Raw genomic sequence first — 16,239 nt, forward strand, 5'->3', positions numbered from 1 at the left:
AATTTTCGAAAAGATTTAAATCATGGCAAATACAAGGATATGACATTCGCATAAACTTTGCCATTGGAAAACATCCAATCGGATGCTACATTCAATCCATCATTCAATGCCGCTTTCTAAGGTAAATCAAATCCAACTCATCAAACTGTCATTATTCAAGGCGTAACACTGGGAGTCGTTCGAAGAAGAACAAATTAATCCCACCAGCAGCGGTGTGATAGCTAAGTTTTACTGTTCATTTTTAATTATTTTCATAACTTGTTTTAGAGATGATGTGGAATTATACTTATAACGAATTCCCTTATCAAAATTTTATTCAATGTGTACAAATTTCTTAAAATAACCACCGTTCCACCGACAAGAAACGAAACTCTCCTTACTGTGACGAGTGCTACGGAGCACAATAAAACCCATTTCAAACGGCAACGGTGCACTCAAGGACAAATGCAAACGGAGACACGATTTAACTTCAATCAACTGTTTTTCATCTCTCTCTCTGTCTTCTGCAAACGAGCGGGTGGGGCGGTCACAAGGACAACTGAAGCTAGCAGCTAGCCTAAAGATTAACGAGCATCTAGCAATCAAGCTGCGAAAAGAACGTTTAATTGATCCAGAATTTGTGCAACGATGCATACAAATCAGCACTATGCAAATCCGTTAGATATGTAACGATGGCGGTAGCGTTTCAACAGGCGGAAATCGCTGCACAGTTCACTCGAGGGTTGAAAAAGGAGGGTGCAAATAGATTGAGATACTCTCGATTGCTAGTTTTCATTGTGACGAGCAATTTCACTCTTCGGAGATTTACGTTTAACTGATCTTTTGAGATTCGAACCATTGCAATATGGATAAATTGGCCTATACCAAGTAGAAGATAATGAAAACAATAAAGAATATTTATAGTGATGAAGTTTATCTCTAGCAAAACTAGCCCTTAGCTTTGTATGCTTTCCTGGTAGCGTATAGCTTAGCGAATGGTGAGGTAGGAATCTGGATACTGGCTCCGGGTTTAGTGATTCGTGCTAATACCTATTCGATGAAAGCGTGCACGTACACCGTACACTTCATAAACAGGATACGTGCCTTTTCGATGACCCTTAGAGAGAGTCGAAATCGCCCAACCGGTGCAGGTGAGAAAGAACTACAATTCCGTGCAGTGTGTATTTCCTACCTTGGTCCGGGTAAAACCAAGGCTATCCCAAACTCCACACATTTTCTCGGCAAGTGTTATAACTCCCCGAACGCGGCGCTTCCAGCGTTACGAAAAATAAGCTATTCACTATATCAATTTTCCCGTGAACTACGTGCCCGCAGGAAACTCTGCATGAGCCAAATCGATTGGAAAATTATGAGCTCACACGGTGCACTATCGGTGTACCATCTGCGGCTGCCAGGCATCCGGGTTTCCTGTCAGCGTTAGGCCCGAGTACAATAAAATATAATGGTTTGGAATTCATTGGCTAGGGTCAGCGTGAGACGATACATACTTTTTAATTATAGGTAGGTATTCGTTATTAGCTTTGGTCAGGCAATGATGACACACTACATTTTAATCCTGCCGGTTAGCAGCGGGTTTTCCTTCAACCGAATTTCACTCACGCTGGGTAAGATGCGGTGGCATGAATTTTGTAATTAAATAATTTAAATATTTGCCTTTCGATGTCAGACGAAAATAATAAAATTATCACTGCAAAAAAAAAGTTGGGACGCAAAAAATTTTGGAAATTCGAAGACCAACCTGTCATTGAAATCAAAGTCTGACTTAACGTCACTTCAGTTGATTAAGCACTTTGATGTTCATTGGAACTAACACAAATATGAAGTCAGCCATGCCAAAAAGAGCAAGGTTTACCGCGGACATGGTGAAATAAAATGTTCTATCGATCACTATTAAATCAATGCTGAATCTTCGAATGTATTTGAGCAGCAGAAGCAGGGATATTAGCAGAGTATCATCTGATTCAAAACCAATGTTCCAAAAAACCTTTTTCGATACAAAACTAGGGTTACCACGGAATATCTCTCCAAGGAATTATAGCTACCCTTACTTGGCAGGAGTAATGAGAAGCGTATATGAAAGAGTTGAAAAAGTATTAAAATCCAGTACTTACCACGGTGAAATAATAACACAAACCATCCTTTCCGTCACAGGCGTGGAGGTGCAGAAATAAACTCGGTCTCCAACATTGGCAATTTTCCTGACAGAACGCACAGTGGTCGAAGGCCGGAAAAAACCTCGATTTTTCATGTCAACATTTTTGGTGTTTTGCATTTTTCCGAAAATTCTCGAAGTGTAAATGACCTTTTCCTAAAGCTTAATGACAATCGGTTGAGATATCGATTTTTAATTGCACTTTTAATGTTGCTATATCAGGCAATTTCGATGATTTTCATGTTTGAAATAATAATTTTTAGCTCAACTTCAAACACCTGAAACATTCTCAGTTTTGATCCGATTCAGATTAAACAAGTTTCATTTTGAAGGGAAACTTGTGTACTTTATGGTTGATTTTCAAGACTTTCCAAAAATATAACCAATTTCTCAATCGAGGTAAAACATATTGCAGGGAAACCAAAAAAAAATGTATTTCTAATTTCATTTCTACTACACAATTTTGCGAAACAGTTCGGAACGATCGGATAACCAACAATCAATAGAAAATTTATTGTACTTTTCAGATTTTTGGGTCCTGTTTTGCACATCGTTGCTCATAAGTAGGTATTTTGAAAATAAAACTATGGAGACGTGTGGTGGTAAGTTGTAAAATATTCAATTTCGTATATTTAAACAACATGATTGACTGGGAAGTATACATGAGTTTTTTTTCCAGTAGTCTCAAGCCTTTCTATATTAACTTGTAAACCGCTTTCAGTACTGCAAGATGTATAAAGAGAGAATAAATTGAATTGATGAGGAACAAATATATCGTCTTTTATATTTTCAATGACGTTGAAATAAGCTTCCATACGATCTCATAATTTTCCTTAAAAGGCCTCTAACTTGTCGCGGAAAGATCTTGAATTGGTTGAACGGCTTAAAAACAAAAAAAAATCTAGATAGAATAAATTGAATTATGACGATTCTTGCACCACCCTAATTCAAAAAGGAGTACCCTAAGAACCAAACAAAAAATGCGATTCCAAAATTTTCTGATGAAGAACAAGTGTGGGAACCACCCTTCATCTTAGCACCTATATTCTTCCCGTCGCTTTTATTTCGCTCATTTCACCGCTCTTAAATTTCGACTACTCGACTTAATCAAGAAGTAAAATAAAAGTACTTAAAAAAAAAGTAAAATTATACAGTAAATTGAACAAATAAGAGCAATGAGATGATTATGTTGAGATGAATATAAGAGCGGTTCTCCTATCAAAATTTTAAGCAAGATTGGAGCAAAAACAAAAATCTGATCATGAGAAAGGTCTACCGGCACTTTAGGTGCATAAATTGCTATTTTCAACATTTTCTGACATCAGAAATGGGTTCACCACTCCATAATTGTTATAATATGTAATTTACAATCATATAAAAAAGACTTTTAGTTTTTTCCGACTTTTGTATAGAGACCTGCCACTGTGGAACGTACCGGACTGCGAAGAATCTTTTTGCGGACCAATTGGATCACGTACGTGCAAACCGTGAACCTCAACTTTTAGGATACCGTAATACTGGATCTCGATCATCCCTGGAGTCCAATACTGGACTGCCCTGGAAACCTCCTTTAACCTCTTTTGGGCGAACAGTAAACTCGTATTACCTACTTTGGCCTCCATTTTCTCAAATTTGCACTAATATAATAATTTTTCTGATGCAACATTTGAAAATAAACGTAACTAAATAGAAATAAGATATTAGTTACTTGGATTAACCTAATATTTAAGTTCAAACATTTTCTTATTTATTCCAGCCGTGTGCCGGAGTTACCAGAGATGCGAAAACGGGTTTTCTAGATTTGCACGAGTTTTGTATCATCAAACAGATCCAGATGAGTTTTCCAGGTCATTTGAAACGATTTTGCTCGTTTGTTGTTGCTGTTTTGATCGCTCGAGTCAAAGATAACTAGAACAAGATACCTAACTTCCAGATTTTTCATACATTTTGAACACGACCACTTTCCGATGGTTAGTGCTGCCATCTGATGACTTAAATTCTCATAAAATTGACACTGTGAGCAAAACCGATTTACCGTGCATAGTCCGTCATCGATCGTTGAGCTGTTCAAGATTGTATATGAAAAACCAGAATTAATCCACCTAGTGGTGCAGAAACCTTTGTTATACTAACTGTTACTTTATACATATTAGGCCAGTCAACTACAAATCGAGAGCTGGCAACACAGCCAATGGAACAAACCCGCGTTTTTACTCGCTCCGATTATTTTCTTTTTTTCTATGTTATTCAACAAGATGTGTCCATGAAAGTTAGCAAATTTTTTCCTTTTTGTACTATCGCGTGTGTCAGTAGTGAAATATATTCGGAAAAAGTTAGATATAGAGTGAAAATTTACTTAGAAGATTTGTGATTTGTGAAAATGTAATGGCTGAATCAAGAGAAGCCGTTTCGTTGTGTGTATGAGTTTCGTGTTCGTGTAAAGAAGATGAAGGAGACTCGTGTGTGTCAACTTGAGGGCATATTGCTCTCCATAACGCTAAAGCATAGCACTAAGAGATAAGTAGAAATTTGCTTGAACTATTCTAACGGGTTGCATGTAGAGTAATTTTGTATTTCTTTGTTAAAATTTTACTGAAACCTGATCTCATTACATAGTTTCCGATCATTGATGCACGAGCGAAGTAGAAAAAAAAACAAGTACTACCGTTTTCCAATTGGAAACGGTTAACTGTCCCACTGCTATATTCTAGACTAAATTGTTTTCCTCTCTTTCACACTTGATGAACGAGTGGAAACGTGGCATCAAAGTATGAGTGTTGGCAGGAGTTGATATGATTTATTCTGATACCGAAACGGTCTGCAATGGTGAACAATTTTCATATTTTGTCATAAGAATTTGGTACAGGTGTCTTTGAGCAGATTATGTGAACTGCTGTTGTATAAGAAAGATGAAAGACAATTAGATTGTATCCGTTCTCGTTAGAATGTGATACTGTTTTCTTTTTGCTGTTCGCATGATTCGACTTTTCGCGCGCACAGATTTATCGTTTTAGGTGTAATGCCGGTTATGCCACACGATTCCTATGGCGGTGGGTTCGTGCGTCATTTAATGTAGAATTCGGTGTAATACTTTTCCACTAGAGTTGTTCGTTTCTAGTTGCGAGCTGCATCTGAATTTTACTTGCACCGCGTAAGAAAGTGTATTTGGATTTTGGAATACTTAAAAATTCCAAAAAAAAAAACAATGCGGCGGTTTTATTTTGTAAGATATGTTCTCTTACTTCTATTTTGGATTTCTTCAGCTTTTGAATATTTTTTTCTAGCTTCCACGCAAATTAAGGTAAAATTTTTTAAAGATGACACGGGTTCGAAACCATGAAACCAATTTTGACAACATTGGCATTTTGCAAATTTATTAGGAATGTAGTATTGTTACTTATGCTTACATGCTTATTTTTAATTTTTCGAGCTTTGGATGCATGGATGTTGCCAAATTTAAAATTTAATAGGAATATTCCCTCGTGCGTCTACGAAAACGATAATCGCGTTGTTACTACTTATTTGTCCTTACGCCGGTTGCCGTAGTATGAATGATAATATTGATTGTGATTAACGGTTAAACAGACTATTGACAGACTACCCTATTGCCTGCACGAAAAACTCGGATTTTCCATCCATCAGTCTACGTGAAAATAACGTTTCGTTGTTACCCGTGTGTTGCGGTAGTTGCACACCCCTTGTCATTAGATGACCCTGTATTGATACCGACACTTTGTTCTAATTTTCATTCGCTATTAGTACGTGCTTCTAGACGGTTCAATAAATGAATTTGGTTTAATTATATCGCGTGTATTACTCAAATAGAACATGGTGTCAGAAGTAAAAAAGTAAAGTTTGTTTGTGAAAATAGTGTTTTCTGCGTCATTGACATCGCGAAACAAAAAGTAACAAATAATCTAGACTTTCAAAAAGCGTCACGGGAATAGTGATTGTGGGAAAACGCAAAGTCGCAATTAGTTCGCGACCATTTTGTTTTCAGCAGTTATTACGCATCCTCATTGAAATGGATAATCAGCAGTTCCAGCAACTTTTGGATCATCAAACCAGAATGTTTGAAGAGCTTTTCCGTGGAATAACAGCGACAGTGAATCAACAATCAATAGCCGCTACCGTATCGGCTAGTCGCCAGCCATGCACTGCAAGCGTTTCGGTACCTCAGCCATCGCCGCTTGCATTAGAAGGAGATATGGAAGCCAATTTCGAATTTTTTGAAAAGAGTTGGAGAGACTACGAAAAAGCCATTGAAATGGACCGGTGGTCAGCTACAGATGATCCTCAAAAGGTTAGTTTTCTCCTGGCGGTGATCGGAGAGCCAGCAAGAAAAAAATATTTTAATTTTGAGCTCACCACGAACGAACAAGCCAACCTTGAAGCAGCCTTGCTTGCTATCAAACAGAAGGTTGTAGCTAAGCGAAACATAATCATAGATCGACTAGATTTCTTCTCGGCTGCACAGCTTTCAAGAGAGACTATTGATGATTTTGTTTCACGTCTCAAGACTTTAGCTAAAATAGCTAAATTGGGTGCATTAGAAACCGAACTAATAACGTTCAAACTAGTCACTGCAAATAAATGGCTCCATCTTCGCACTAAGATGCTCACAATATATGATATTGACTCCTCGAAAGCAGTTGACATGTGTAGAGCAGAAAAGATAGCAGCCAATCGATCTTTAGAGCTAGGAATGCCGAATGCTGATGCGGAGGTTAAAAAGATACAGAAGGCCAAAACAAAGTTACCTCGCTGTAAGTTTTGTGGTGATCAACATGAGTTTGCAAAAGGTGTCTGCCCAGCGTTTGGAAAACGTTGTCATCGGTGCAATGGTAAAAACCATTTCGAAAAGGTATGTAAAATAAATAAAAAGTCTCGCAAACAGAAGCCACGACGAGTTAAAAAAATCAACGAGAAAACAAGCGAGTCAGAGGAAGATTCTTCCGTTGGTGATGAATCGGAGGAGGATTCAGATCACGAATACGAAATCGGAAAAATTTTCGATAGTACATCCAAAGGAGGAGGTGTATCAGCTCAGTTAGACCTCAAATTTGCTGGTGCTTGGCAATCAGTAGTATGCGAACTCGACACAGGACCGAACACGAGCCTGATTGGTCATGCTTGCTTGTCGAAACTTATTGGGAACGAAAATCCACCACTATTGCCTTCCGAGTTCCGTCTACAAAGCTTCGGGGGAAATCCCATCAAAGTTTTGGGACAAGTTAAGATTCCATGTCGTCGGATGGGAAAAGAATATAGTTTGGTGCTACAAGTAGTCGACGTAGATCATCGTCCCTTACTATCTGCAAAAGTGTGTCGTGTGCTAGGCTTAGTTAAATTCTGCAAAGCAGTTTCTCTGAGCGAACCTAAATCGTCAACATCATATAGCAATTTACTCAACGTTTATCGCATCGAAGCTCAACAAATTGTCGAAGCACACAAAGGACTCTTTGTCGGATATGGAAAACTAGCTGGAAAGGTATCACTAGAATGCGATAAAAGCATTTCTCCACTAATTCAACAGCCACGTCGAGTACCTATCGCTTTGCGAGGTAAGTTAAAACAAGAATTGTTTTCTCTCGAAAAAGATGGAATAATTGTAAAAGAACCACAACATACCGATTGGGTTAGCAATTTGGTTTTGGTTCAGCGTGGAAACGCGCAATCAAAAGGCATCCGAATTTGCCTAGACCCCGTTCCTCTCAACAAGGCAATCAAGAGACCCCATTTGCAGTTCATAACTCTTGACGAAATTCTCCCAGAGCTAGGTAAAGCAAAAGTGTTTTCGACAGTGGACACAAAAAAAGGATTTTGGCATGTCGTTCTGGATGAACCTAGCAGCAAGCTAACGACATTTTGGACTCCCTATGGACGGTATAGATGGACACGGCTTCCATTTGGCATTTCTTCCGCTCCTGAGATTTTCCAAATGAAGTTGCTGGAAGTAATCCAAGGACTTGACGGAGTAGAGTGTATCGCAGACGACCTGCTCGTGTATGGGAAAGGGAACACGTATTTAGAAGCATTGATCGATCACAACAAAAACTTGAGAAACCTTATGTCCAGACTTGAGCAACGTAATGTTAGACTAAACCATTCGAAACTAAAATTATGCCAGACTTCAGTACCTTTTTACGGACACGTGCTTACCGACCAAGGTTTAAAGCCTGATGAAAGCAAGATCTCAACTATTCGAAACTTTCCTACTCCTTTAAATCGAAAAGAAGTTCATCGCTTTATCGGTATGATAAATTATTTGAGCCGTTTTATCCCGAATCTTAGCATGCATATTACAAACATGCGGAAACTGATATCTAATTCCGTTAGCTGGCAATGGACTGCAGTTGAGGAAGGAGAATTTAAAAGCGTGAAAGAGTTGGTATCGGATATTGGAATACTACGCTACTACAACATGAACCTGCCGATAACCATCGAATGTGACGCGAGTTGCTTCGGTTTAGGAGCTGCCGTATATCAACAGGATGGAGTTATTGGATACGCTTCCCGAACGTTAACTGCCACAGAGAAATCGTATGCTCAAATAGAGAAAGAACTACTGGCCATTTTGTTTGCTTGCATCCGTTTCGATCAATTGGTTGTGGGAAATCCTAAAGTCACTATTAAGACGGATCATCGGCCACTCATAAACATTTTTCAGAAGCCACTGTTATCAGCCCCGCGTCGACTTCAGCACATGCTGTTGAATCTCCAGCGGTATACATTAACGTTGGAATATGTGACTGGCAAAGATAATGTGGTTGCCGATGCTCTATCGAGGGCCCCGCTTCACGACGATATTACTGTAGACGCATATAAGAAGAGCAACATATACAAGGTCTTCGAGGATTTGGGAAATGTCAAGATGAGCAATTGCCTAAGTATTTCGGATACTCGCTTAAGCGAAACAATGCAAGCAACAGCAAAAGACTCGACGATGCAGCTTATCATCGAATACATCCTGAATGGTTGGCCAACAACGGCTGACCAAGTGCCCGATAGTGTGAAGATTTATTTTCGTTACTCGCAAGAGCTGTCCACCCAAGACGGACTTATTTTCCGGAACGATAGAATCCTGGTACCGCAACCTTTGCGCAGGAAGCTCATTGATATTTGTCACGCAAGTCATAACGGAATTGAAGCTACGTTGAAGCTGGCTCGAGCGAATGTCTTTTGGCCAGGAATGAGTGCTCAGATAAAAGAAGCTATCCAGTCGTGTGCAACATGTGCTAAATTTGCTGCATCTCAATCCAATCCGCCTATGATGACTCACGGCATTCCAGTGTACCCTTTTCAATTTGTTTCCATGGATGTGTTTTTCTCTGATTACCAAGGAACTAAGAGAGCATTTCTTGTGACAGTTGACCATTACTCGGATTACTTTGAAGTTAATATCTTGAAAGATTTGAAACCTGAATCAGTTATAGCCGCCTGCAAGGAGAACTTCGCCCGTCACGGAAAGCCACAAATTATACTAACAGATAACGGTACGAACTTCGTTTGCCGAAAGATGGAAGAATTCGCCATCGAATGGGATTTTCAGCACACTACATCATCTCCTCATCACCAGCAATCTAACGGGAAAGCGGAGGCAGCCGTGAAGATCGCTAAACGTTTACTGAAAAAGTCAGAAGAGTCGGGAATAGATTTTTGGTATGCTCTTTTGCATTGGCGGAACATACCCAATAAAATAGGTTCCAGTCCAGCGGCCCGTTTATTTTCGAGATCCACGAAGTGCGGTATACCGACATCGGCGAAAAATCTATTCCCAAAGGTTGTCGAAGGTGTTCCGAATTCTATCGAGGCAAACCGGAAGAAAATTAAAGTTCGCTATGACAACTCAAGTAAACATCTACCTGATCTTCAAGTTGGATCGCCAGTATATGTGCAGTTAAATCCAGAAATTTCAAAAGAATGGTCTCGTGGCACTGTGTCGAATCGCTTAAGTGAACGTTCCTTCCAGGTGGAGGTAAATGGTGCAGGTTATCGCCGTAGCTTGGTCCACATTAAACCCTGCAAAGATCCTACCACAATTCCAAATTATAGTATTCCAACGAAGTCGTCTCAGCAAGAAACTATTTCTGATTCGCCTGTTCCGAATGATACATTTTTCGCGAATGACTGTCATGCATCGAATCAGTCAGCACCTGCTGCGATTGATGCAGCATCGACTGCGCTCCCCGATATGCCTTCTGCGACACAACGTGGTTTTTATTCAAAAGAGAAACGTGCTTCATTAGCTAAAAGTCCCATCGTACGACCAAGAAGAGAAAGTCGTCTACCAACTAAGCTTAAAGATTATCATGTAGATTTAAGATAACTTTTTTAATAGTGAGGAGGATGTTGCGGTAGTTGCACACCCCTTGTCATTAGATGACCCTGTATTGATACCGACACTTTGTTCTAATTTTCATTCGCTATTAGTACGTGCTTCTAGACGGTTCAATAAATGAATTTGGTTTAATTATATCGCGTGTATTACTCAAATAGAACACCGAGTGTACGGCGCGAATAGTATTTACGAGATTGATAGCTTCCATATCGGTACGTCGTGTTGAAATCATATATAACTTGTTAGAGGCTAGCTATCCGGCAAACTTTGTCCCGCTCATTTATACTTTCTTCATCTTAACTCTGGCTATTAACGACAGTTTCACTTGTTTTTTTTTACCGAATATTCGTGACTTCAGGTGTGTTTTTCGCGGTATCGTAGCGTTTTTTCTTTTAGGACAGACGAAGTCTATACGAGAGACGTCGCTACTTGATCTGTAAGGTAGAAAACTAAATGTCCGGTTGACCAAACCCCTAAAGACTCCGCGTCGATACATCCCATGAGGTCGTATTATCTACAGATAAATCAACAACGTGCAATAGTTTTCGGTATAGAGAGGATCACCTTACGAGGAGATGTCCGATTAAGTCCAGTATCTTTGCGTATGCCTATTATTGCGGTGTTACTTCATCAAACTGAAAAAGTTCGGAACACATTATGAATTTCGTAGCGGATGTAATGAACTTGTAGGCGCGACATTTAGTCTAAAAAACTTGACACTCGAAATTAGTGAATCGTTTACCAAAACGAACCCTGCTGTATACCCTGCCCTTTCTCCAAAATCCCAGTGATTTCTCGTGGAAGTGCAGAGGTGTTCTCGGCTTCCAATAAAGCGAGTATCACGTCAACATATTCCTATACAAACTCCTTCTTTGACCTGCATTCGGATGCGGCCGGCGCTGGAATTGCCTAATATAAAGATTAAGGTCACCAGTTTTTACACATTGATGCTGAATGTTAATCCCAAGCATCATCCGTTGGTTCTCTGTGTAATTACAGCTGATCTGGCAATAACGGAGTAGCAACCGCGGGCGGTCAATCATGCTCATGCTCATGCATTAGGCCAGTCAACTACAAATCGTATACCAACGTAAGTCCAATTTCAATAATGAATGGAATGAATTTAAAAGATAGTTTTCAGAGAGTTGACCAAAGACGATCATTGAATTAAAGCTTGACGTGGTTTTCGCAAATAATATGAATGTTATCACTGGAGTACATGAGTCTTATTTTTTCGATCACAAACTAATTTTTAAATGCTGGCTAGACGCAAATAATTTTTTTTTTTTGAAATAATCGAACGTGGGGTGACAGTAATTGATAACAATGATGCTGATTTCACACTAGAACAGCAAACATGTATTTATGAATCAGCATCAAGTTTTTTTTACGAATTAAAGCAAACTTCTACAAACCTGTTCTCGAAATCTAGCTAAGAATTATACAGGAAAAAAAAGTTATTGATGAAAGTTGTCAACTTAATTCTATCTCAAATGCATTATCTGAAAATGAAGCAAAGCAAAGCCTTGGTGCTACATTCCGTATCGGAATTCCACCTTCTGTTTTACTATACACAGACTTCGCAGCCGACTGGTGAGTGTACAGGACGATTGCGGGGCTAGCGCTACGATCCCACTGACTCTAACAGTCTCTCCCGAGCCGAGACTCGAACATACGACGACTGGCTTGTTAGGTCAGCATCGTGCCTCGAAACCAACTGGGAGATAATGATCTGGAAATGCAGGTTCTCCACGATCTTTGAGAATTTCGGTTTTTCAGAGTGTAAGCGAGAACATTATTCTTTCCGAAGGCCTAGGCTGTATGAAAAATCCGAAATAAAGACTTTTTAAATCATGCTGCGATAACGAGGAGTGGAATAACATGGATACTCTGTTTGCACTTAGTTTTAAATTAGATCGCAATATATATCTTTTATATCTTACATGAGCATTTTGTATCATTCATAGTGACTTTTCACCTGCGCACACTAGTAAACGTGCCATGTAGAGTTGCTTCAATACTTTTTCCTTATTTTGCCGATTACGTTCTCCAGCTACTTTAGATTTCTTGTCACAAATTTAAAACATAAAATAAGTGTTCACCTGAAAAATTTTCCAGCTGTTCAAAACGTAGCATTGCAAACAAAACAGCGATTTATTTGTGTTTTTCTCAACGGGTGGCACTAACACATTCGTACGTAAATAGGTCTATATATCTTTGGTAAAGCTTTTCAAAATATCTGCATCGCTAATTGTTTTACATTTGCACACTGTGGGATCAGGTTTTACTCAGGGTTGTCGATGATTGTTGATTTCCTTTGAGAAATAAATAGCGATACGAAAAAAAAGAGGGGTAGAGAAAAAGAAAGAGCAGTGAGAGAGAAAAATCACAATAAGGTTGTATGCAAAGCCACGACCGCAAGGTTGAAGTAGAATACTTTTAAAAGAAAGATAACCCGGCTGCTTGCGTGTCAGTCATTTTTTCTAGTAAATAAACGTTGACCGTTCATTGGCAGTATTGTAATTTCATTATGTTTGATATTTTGAATGAAGTGTATTGAATATTTTTAAAATTTTGCGCAAATGAGCAGTTGAAGTGCTGCCGAATTAAAATATGCACATTAAATACGACAGGCTACAGGCTACAGTTATGCAGAACGCGAATGACGGCGCGATGCGATTCGCCTTACGTGGTGAAATGTACAGCTCTTTTTACGGCGTAGTAGAGCTATACATTTCAACACATTTCGTCTTGCCGAATCGCATCGCGCCGTCATTTGCGTTCTGCATCACCGTAGCCAAACACTAAGCGACGCAAACACGTAATAATAGGCAGAGTATACATGTAGATGAAGATAATTAACTTTGGATTATAGCGAAAATATTAACTCTTCAAATATTCATTTGTGTTCTTCAAATTTCAGTTGTTCAGTTTAATATCTGATGAAATATCTGTTTAATATCTGATGAAGGCTCTTTTTTAGGCCAAATAATGCATTATTCAATTTACTAGGTACATAACTCTGTCGACCGTGCTTGGGAAAGCAATCGTATAACGACCAATCAGAGGTCGAGTTTTGTGTTTTAACGAGGCTTAAGAATTTTCAATAGTACAATAGTTCGAATAAAAAAATGAAATTTCCTGCATTTAGTAGGAATCTTAGAAGATTTTCTAATCGATTGCTGCAATCACGGAGGAAATCCATCGAAAACCAACCGATTTCTTAGCATTTGAAATTGGATATATTTTTCACTTTTTTCGGTTTTAGATTTTCATTTCACATCCCTATGTAGCCGAACTTCCTGAGAGAAGTATTCTACTTCAAAAGACAATTTCCACGTGTTGGTACGTGCTGGAGCACGAAATCTATGTCTGTGGGAGGGAAGCTTCACGTTCAGAAACGCGTCTGATAATGCGGTAAAATTTTTAATGTCTTTTTGTGCAAATTATTGTACTCAGACAAAAACCTGTTTTGAATTGGATGAGTTTTTAGTGAATAAACGTTAATCGTTTGTTATTCAAAGTTGGTTATGCTGATCGCAGCCTTTGCGCTGCCCCTACAGTGGGAGGTTTACTAAATAAAGTGAAAATTAGACAACTACAACAGAATTTAAATGCATCCCGCACAGAATGTCTGCTTGTGTTGATGCCAGAAAATTATTAACCTTCAATTATTTTTTTATTTGCCTTGAAAAAAGCATGTTGCGGCTCAAAATCGGTTCCTAATTACAACCTTTGAGCTGCCCTAACATTGGGGGAATTAAGATACACGGACAACATGCACTGTGGAAGCTATTTCACATTCAGTAAATTAGACGGGTGCGACAAATTTGAATTGCTAGGATGCAACACAGAATGCTTGCTTGCGTTGACAAAAATTATTAACTTTCAATGACTTGTGTATTTGCCTTGAAAAAGGCATTTTGATTTCCGAAATTGGATTTCCTTATGGCAATCTTCATGCTGCCCCAACACGGGGGGAATAGTGGCTGTCTGGCGACACACGCTGAGAAAAACCGCGCTGCTCCTGAGACGTGGTGACCAACCACAGGGCTAGTGCTGCTGCTAAGGAAGGACGACTGCTGTTGTCGCTGTCTAGAACTATTATGAGCGGCTCCAGCTGAAACAGGCTCTTATATAGGCCAAATAGCATGTTTTCAATTGCAAGGTATATGATCCTGTCGACCGTGCTTGGGAAGCAAGCATATAACGACCAATCAGAGGTCGAATTTTTCGTTTTGACAAGGCTTGACTATTTTCAATAGTACAACAGTGTGAATAATAAAATTACAATTATCTTATTTTGGGAAGAATCTTAGAAGATTTTCCAATCAATTGCTGCAAGAACGAAGGAAATCCATCGAATACTAACCGATTTATTAGCATTTGAAATTGGACATAGTTTTCACTTTTTTCGGTTTTAGATTTTCATTTCACATCCCTATGTAGCCGAACTTCCTGAGAGAAGTATTCTACTTCAAAAAATCAGTTGTGTTATGATATCGTTTTTTCATAATGCTATACTTCCATCTAAAGAATGACATAATTTTAGGTTTCACAAAATCAACCCACCAGGATATCCACGAATGATAGTACCGTTTCTGCCTCACCCACCACTTCCATTTTAATCTAAATTCCGCTAACACATCGGGTGTAAACACCGCATCATTTATCCGCCATGTCTCGTTGCCAAATGGTTGGCCAAGGTTTGGTAGCCTAATTTTTAAAAACACCGCCTTATGATCAGTGAAGGAACAATTAAAAGTTTTTATGTCTACTAGGTTCATTTTCATACTTTCAGAAACATATATCCTATCTAATCTAGCACCAGATCCATTCCTCACGAACGTGTAATCAATTTCATTGCTTCGTTTCACTTCCTATGTGTCACACAAATTTAGTGATTGTGCAAAATTTTTAAACGCTTGACTATAATTAGAAAAGTGGTTAGCATCCTTGCGACTGATAACAGAGTTGAAATCCCCACCTACTATCAACCTTCCATTGCCATTATTTATATAATACTGAACCGTGTGTGAGCATAGATATTACGAATTGTAGTATGGTTGTCTATCTTTAAGCTAACTACACGTAAATCGATACTCTTTTGTATACCCGACGTCTTTATGTGTGATTTTATTAATATATACCCAATATACCCCGTTTGCCATTCATAATATTCATAAATGAATCAAACCCATTGATAACAACATTTTCACAAACTTCTTGAAGCATGACTATGTCAAACTCCATTAAATATATAAACGATCTTAAAGCATTGATTTTATTTTCGTTAGAAATACCATTCAAATTGATTGAACCAATATTCTATGACAAGAAATCCATTTATTTTATTATTTTTCTACGATTTCTGCGCTTTTTTTTTACTGGCGGCGATCCTGGATCAGAAGTTGCCATGTCCTCATCTGTTTCTAAACATTCATACATATTGTTATCAGAAGTTTCCTGACATAGAATATCATCTTGATTTTCATTATTATTTCGCGAAGTTTCCGTGTTGTGAATTATATTGAATACTTTTGTAAACATGTTCGATTTTGACGAGCCTGCTTGTGTGTGTGTAAAAGTGTTTTCTGGTAACGCTTGAATGCTAGCTGTGTTAGAGTTCAATTGTGTTGTGTTCTGTGTAGTAGAGACATTTTGGCCTTGAACTCGTTTACCAAGACGTAGCAGAACATTTAGGTTTGTGAAATTTACACCTACCTTTTGACTTCCCGCGTGTTTT

General features: G+C 38.7%; 1 protein-coding gene across 1 annotated transcript; it reads left to right on the forward strand.

The window, feature by feature from the left end:
- The first annotated feature begins 6,176 nt into the window (after window positions 1-6,176).
- LOC129728243 (uncharacterized) lies at window positions 6,177-10,481 on the forward strand. Its single transcript, XM_055686660.1, has one exon. It carries the CDS (start codon window positions 6,177-6,179, stop codon window positions 10,479-10,481), a length of 4,305 nt encoding a protein of 1,434 aa, XP_055542635.1.
- Window positions 10,482-16,239: the final 5,758 nt, after the last annotated feature.

The sequence above is a fragment of the Wyeomyia smithii genome, chromosome 3, assembly GCF_029784165.1.
Source record: "Wyeomyia smithii strain HCP4-BCI-WySm-NY-G18 chromosome 3, ASM2978416v1, whole genome shotgun sequence".
In the NCBI taxonomy this organism is placed as follows: Eukaryota; Metazoa; Arthropoda; class Insecta; order Diptera; family Culicidae; genus Wyeomyia; species Wyeomyia smithii.